General features: G+C 43.8%; 1 protein-coding gene across 1 annotated transcript; it reads left to right on the forward strand.

Annotated features, from left to right (window-relative positions):
• The first annotated feature begins 2185 nt into the window (after window positions 1-2185).
• Window positions 2186-4743, forward strand: CUNH22orf31 (chromosome unknown C22orf31 homolog). Its single transcript, XM_036276440.1, has 3 exons — window positions 2186-2237; window positions 2873-3322; window positions 4237-4743. Exons 1-3 carry the CDS (start codon window positions 2235-2237, stop codon window positions 4672-4674), a joined length of 891 nt encoding a protein of 296 aa, XP_036132333.1. The 5' UTR covers window positions 2186-2234; the 3' UTR covers window positions 4675-4743.
• The last annotated feature ends 1793 nt before the right edge of the window (window positions 4744-6536 follow it).

Consider the following 6536-nt stretch of genomic DNA (forward strand, 5'->3'; position numbering starts at 1 on the left):
TGAAGGACCTGAGATGAAGTCCATATCAAATGTTGGGTCATGTTACTTTGGGGCTCAAGAAAGGGTCAGATGAGTGAATGGGCCACAATATTAATAATGGTAATAAGAACAGTATTTATTGAGTGCTTATTTTGTGCCAAAAGCATGCCAAGTTCTTCACATATATTGTCCCATTTCATCCTCCTAGTGATCCTGGAGTAGGCACTATCACTATCCCCATTTCACAGATGAGGAAAATAAGGTTCAGAGATGTGAATTCACTTGCCCATAGAGAGCTATATCTGGGATGTCAACTCAGGCAGACCATCTCCTGAGCCTGGAGGAAGTCTCGTGACAAGAATAGGACCAGAACTGGGCCCAGGTATGGCATGTGGATGGGCCAAGCAGATAAGAGACAAAGCATCACAGTAATAGCTAGGGAACAGCACAATAAGAGTGAGGGTGGAGTGGTGTACATCTTGGTTGCGTCCAGCCTTTGTTGGTTACTAATTTTGGGGCATGGTTCTTAAGCAATTTGTGTCTCAGGTTCTTCATCTGTAAAGTAGCGATGGCAAGAATACCCAAACTCATAAGACTATTAGTATCATTAAATGAGATGATGCTTGTAAAGTGTCTATAACTGCGCTTGGCCTATAGTAAGCATTCAATAAATACAGATTTTACTGACATAGGAGAAATGACACAGACCAAATTACACTGGGTTAGTTCTAAAGAAGGTCAGGGTTTCTTGTTAGTGTACAGTCAATTGAAGGGAGAGAAGGCAGAATTTGATGGAATTTGAAGAGTATCTATCAGCTGCCGTCCATGTGAACAGAAGGAGATTTAGAGTGTTCCTGGGAGCCAGAACAATGTCACTTTGTCATTGAGTGAAAGGTCTAGGAAAGTAAATACAGCAGATGAATGTCTGGAAAGAGATGTGTGGGAAGGCCAACCTCAAGATGGGGAAGGAGAGATGAGAAACAGAAGAGCTAAGTCCCAGAATGCCTTTCTTGCCTGACTTTTCCCCTTCTGTCCCCACAATGCAGAGTAAAGGGAGACAGTAGCCCAAGAGCCTGATGCCACCTCTCTGGGATTCACCAGCTTTGAAAGGATGCTTGCTTGCCCAGTCTCCAGACATTCGCAAACCCTTCCCAAAGACAAACCCTTTCCAACGCCCTGCTCTAAAACTGACCCACCTCTCTGGAGGTGAGGCCAGGGCTGGCTGCTGAATGGGCCCCATTGTCCTCCTAAGCGTCTGTGGGTCCAGATGCCGAGGGCCTGGAGGTGGTTCTACCATGGCCTGCGGTGCGGTCTGCCTGTAGACTTTGATTCACTCCAGGGACAACACTCGAAAAAAATCAAACAGGCAACACATGTGATTCCAGGAACGCCTGCCAGACTCACACTCTGTTTTTCCATCATTTCGCTCTCCTCCCCCTCAGGAGGGAGCCTCCTTTGGCATTTTGCGTATGAAATATCAAAACCACCAACAGGACAAGCACCTGATAAGGAGCAAGGCATTGCCCAAGAGTTCCCAGGAAGAGGCGTCTTTGTTCTTGTTTCAAGCCCTTGACACTGCTAACAGCTCTAATTACTGCATTTGCCATGGGATGTAAAATAAAACCACATTCCAGAAACCATGTCGTCTCCCGGGGAGAGACATGGAGGGAGAGGTGCCCAGGGCTGCAGGAACGTGTTCTTTCATTTCTGGTCCCTAACCTTGGCAGCTATTCTGAGAATTTAACAGTACCTTCTTTATGTGCACGAAGAAGGGCACTTTTGCACATGTAAGAATGCATCTCACTACCTGTATCCACAAATCTGGTCTGCATATTTGACTACATGGCGTGCAAAGCATACTTCTTAAGAATGTTAGGACCTTCCAAATTCACCCAAGCTATTTTGAGGGAAATGAGGACTTCAGAAGTTCCTGAGACTGTAAACACAACAAAATAGAACTTCCTCCAACATAATTTAACTATAAAATTCAATGATGTAACGCCCACCTACACCCACATCACAAAACAAAGTGACATCACAAATACTAGAGATAATGGTTCAAAACTGCCTGCCCAAATCTAAGCAAACTGCAATTTGCCCATACGTGACTGAGGCAGAGAAAGATAGGCGACTAGATATATTAAAACTAACAAACAAATCAAAAAAAGAGAGCAAGAGGGAAAAAAAGGGAAAAGAAAATACATCCTTCTTTCCCCTACTAAGCTAGCTAAAATAAAATTTAAGGCAACCGAAATATGGTAAGGTGATTTTATTTTTTTATAGATGACATTTCTTAGAAAGCCAGGTTTCTCTAAATGTGTGATTCTGATCTATCCAGATTGTTCTCTTGTTCTCTGCTGGTGTCCGGAAATGGAGGCCAGCATCATTTACGTTGTGCTTTTGCCTTTAAGAACCCCAGTGTGTATTTCCCTGTTTAGCAGCTTTTCTTGGCTCATGGCAGTCTGGTCAGAAAGTGTATTCAGGATTTGGCAGGACTTTACCTGCTGTCATTTCTCTGAGGCAGCATGGTTGAGGAGTGATTACAGCTCCTATAGGAATCTCAAGTGATTCTATCTCCCATCCTTTTCCTGCTATGGGTTCCCTTACCTTTCCAGCAGACAGGAATTGTCTTTGATTCCCTGTAAAGCTAGCTCGCTGGCCCTCCACTTCCAGTCCAAGCACGCTGTGTTCTTTGAGAGGCTGAATATCACTGTGACCTTGGTACAAAAGTCTTTGGTAAACAGGAGAGAGGATGTGTAGATAGATTTCTAAGATGGGTGTGAAAGAAATGGTCTCTAAAAAGATGTTAATACTTTGCCTCCAAAATAGACCTTCTGGTCTCTGCTCGAGAATTGGTCTTTTTTGTTCCCTTTCCCTCTCTTTATAATTCTAGCATCCAATCTATGTGAGACGAGACCCCAGCATCCCTACCTATGGACTCCGGCAGTCTATCTTACTGAACACCAGGTTTCAGGATTGCTATGTGGACTCACCAGCTCTCACCAACATCTGGACGGCCAGAACATGTGCAAAGCAGAACATCAGTGCACCAGCACCAGGTACCACCTCTTCTTGGGAAGTTGTAAAGAACCCATTCGTTGCCAGTTCATTCTCCCTGGTTAAGCTGGTGCTCAGGCGACAACTGAAGGATAAATGCTGCCCAGTACCACGCAAGTTTGGAGAAGCAAAACCCTCAAAGAAATTAAAGCCCAAGGACAATTCAGCAGTGAAAGCCACTCGGCGGGGCAGGATAAGAAACTCCATCAGTTCCAAGAGCAAGCAGCCTGTGGGGCAGCAGCCAGGCTCACCTAGGCGCAGGCGGCCTGCAGGAGGCATCAATGAGGTAGATCATGGCTGGTGGTGGAGAAAATATGATGGGGTGGGGAGAGGGAAATGTCAGCTAGAGAACACTTAACGCTTAAAAGATTTATATGATGCAGAGGAAATCCTAAAGTTGAAGACAGGATTGTGGGGGGAGAGGGGGGCAGTAGCAGCATGATACAGTGGAGAGAGCACCAGATCTGGGGGCATGTTATTTATACCCTACCTAGTTCTATAGGAGGGTGAAGTGGCTTTCATAAACACAGATGAAAGGAGCTTGACATGAAGGGAAAGGCCAGGGTATGGTTAGAGCACACAGGCATGCACACTGGAACAGCAGAGGTGACCAAGACCTGGCTATGAACTTCCATGGAGAACTTGACATCTAGAGGCCTGATCTGAGTCCACCTCCATCACGCATGGTGGCCAGCAGAGCTCAGAATGCGCCCTGGAGCTTGGATGTCAGGTTCAAATCTCAGCTTTGACTATAATTAAGGACAACAGTAGGCTTAGGCTCTTCTTGCCTTGGTTTTTGTCATCTTTAACACGGGGGATAATAGCCCTTTCCTCATAGGGTTTTGAGGATTAAATGAGTAAATAGATGCAAAAGGCTTTTGAATAGAGCCTGGCAGACTAAATGCTTAGGATCCTGTGTGGCATTCAATAGATGACAACTGTGGTTATTAACTTTCTAGCTGTGTGGCCTTGGGCAAACCAATTCCAGTTTCCTTGCTTTTAAAGTTGTCTCCTGCTGACCTTACAGGGTTATAGGGAATGCATGCAGTGGTATACATGAAGGAATTCAGTAAACTAGAACACACTAGACAAATGTTGGTTGTGGCTGTAACCAAGACTCTGGGACACAAATCCAAGATAATTATTCTGAGCTCCCTTCTCAAGTTTTAGCTTTGACTTCTCTGCTTTCTTCCTGGCTAGAGTAAAGCAAGTTCAAAGGAGAAAAAAGTAACAGTCAGCCAAGATCTTGAGAACAGATATGCTGAACATGTGGCTACCACCCAAGTGCTACGCAGGGACATTGGGAGAGCAGCCTGGAAGGGCCAGGAGTTGCTTCCTGAAGCCAGAAAGAGACAGCAGTTGTCAGACATGCTAACCATCCATGGCCTACCCACAGAGGGTTACCAGGCTCTGTACCACGCTGTGGTTGAGCCGATGCTGTGGAATCCTTCAGGGACCCCCAAGAGGTACAGCTTGGAGCTGGGCAAGGCCATCAAACAAAAGCTCTGGGAGGCTCTGTGCAGCCAGGCTGCCACCCCAGAAGGTGCTCAGAAGGACCCATTGCCGGGCAGGCCATGGCTGGAGGTCAACAAGGAGCCTGTGCCCAAGAAATGGCCCAAGTTAAAGAGGGAGAAATAGAAACAGGAACTCACACGTTGAGGATATTCTCTGCTAGATGTCTAAAAAATAAACACCATTTTGCACCTTTCATGTTATCTCAAAATGCTCTACAAATCAGTTAACTACCCTCCTCAGGAAACATGACAAATGTGTACAAGATTCATTTCAGACTGAGCCCCCCTCCACTCTCATGAGCAGGTAATTTTGAGGGCTGGATGCTTGGGGCTTTTTTCCTAAAAGCCCCTTTCCCTTGGGGTTTGAGAGTCTCTGTCTCCCAGCTACGAAAAATCCTGCAGATGAAGCTGATGGTTTATATCCACCCTAAGTCCCAATTTTTAAAAGGTGGACTGCTAGGATTGACTACCATTTCCTTCCCTCCACATAGGGCTGAGCAGGAAAACTACCCACATCTCAAGGACACAATTCCACACTTTCTATCAGATGCTCCACCTAAATCCTCAATAACCTGAACTCTGTGTTAACTGGAGAGGGAAGTATATGGATGCTCTCATGAGCAAGCTGAAGTTAAAGGCATTGCTTCATGCAAAACTCCTTCGTGGAATGTGTAGACCTTTACCAGACAGAGCAATGACAACATATAACATGTACTTGATAAAATTGTATTTTTTTTTACAGTCATTTGTACAATTTGTTACAAAACCATAGAAGACTACAACTTGTTTTAAATCATTTTTGGTCGGCAAATATGTAAAATCTGTGTGCAATTATCATGTATTTACAGGGCCTCATGTTAGTCATTTTCAATGATTATTCCAACAATGTCACACTCTCAACATAAGACATGGCTTAAGATAAATATATTAGTAAATAAATATTCTGAGAACATATTTCCATAAATGAAATGTGCTGCTATACATATACAGAATATACATAAGTTGTTTTCTAGCCTTTAAAACATTTTTTAAAAATGGTAATGTTGGAGAAGGAGCCCTTAGACCATTTTATTACAAAATCTTTACAGCAACGTCTTTACAAAATATCTTTTAAGTGCTATGGGAGAAAAAATTTAAAAACATTTAAAAATAGTGCCTTGTTACACCAACACAATAGAGTTTATATAAAGAATAGAAAAAGGCAGTTCTGTTTAAAAAATAATACTCTTGATTAGTACTCATTTTTTAGACCTCATTTTAAAAGCATTAGTCCTGCAGGAACTTTGAGTAGAAACTAGCAGCACAAAAGGGAGGGTCTGAGCAGTGGGACAGCAGATGGGGCTTTAAACAATGGCTTGGGTTCAGAAGAGAGGGGGAAGAAACTGAGTTAAAGCCAGAATACTAGGGCTGTGTCTAAAAGAGGTACCTTGTTGATCAGAACTCCACAATCCCCCAACTCCCCCGGCCCCCAGCCTATGAACCGGTTCTAGCACTCTTCAGTTTACATGGCTGTCACATGAGGGCTGGGCCATGAAACCACATCCAATGGTCACACCCTGGCGGGGGGCAGGGGTGGGGGGGCAGGTGGTACAGATGTTCTCAATGGAAAATGTGATGCTCCCAGTTTCCACAGCTACATAAGTGCCACGCACCACTGAGAGGCCACTGAAAAGGGTACTTATCGTTATTGGAGCCTTACAACTTCACAGAAGATATTTTCTTTGATTTAAGTGGTGAGGCAATAATATAGTTAGTTGGTTACACTATTCTAGTGACCTCCCTGTCTAATAAGCCAACACAAACTTAAGACAGTGGCTGATATTTAAAGTTTAAAAATTTCATTTTTCTGTTTCTACCACCCTGTAAACTACCAACATTAAATGTGCTTCTTTTGCCATCTGTAGTTATTGTTCTTTCAAATGAAAATTGGACACATTTATTTTAATAAGCCCAGTTTAAGCCACATTCTTTACTCATGTATTCATT

This window comes from Molossus molossus, unplaced genomic scaffold, assembly GCF_014108415.1.
Source record: "Molossus molossus isolate mMolMol1 unplaced genomic scaffold, mMolMol1.p scaffold_m16_p_22, whole genome shotgun sequence".
NCBI classification, from domain to species: Eukaryota; Metazoa; Chordata; class Mammalia; order Chiroptera; family Molossidae; genus Molossus; species Molossus molossus.

Bases quoted from the DNA above. Each gene is read 5' to 3' on its own strand.
- CUNH22orf31 (XM_036276440.1), top strand. The intron at 3,323-4,236 runs GTAGATCATGGC...CTTCCTGGCTAG, and splicing joins CTGCAGGAGGCATCAATGAG to AGTAAAGCAAGTTCAAAGGA.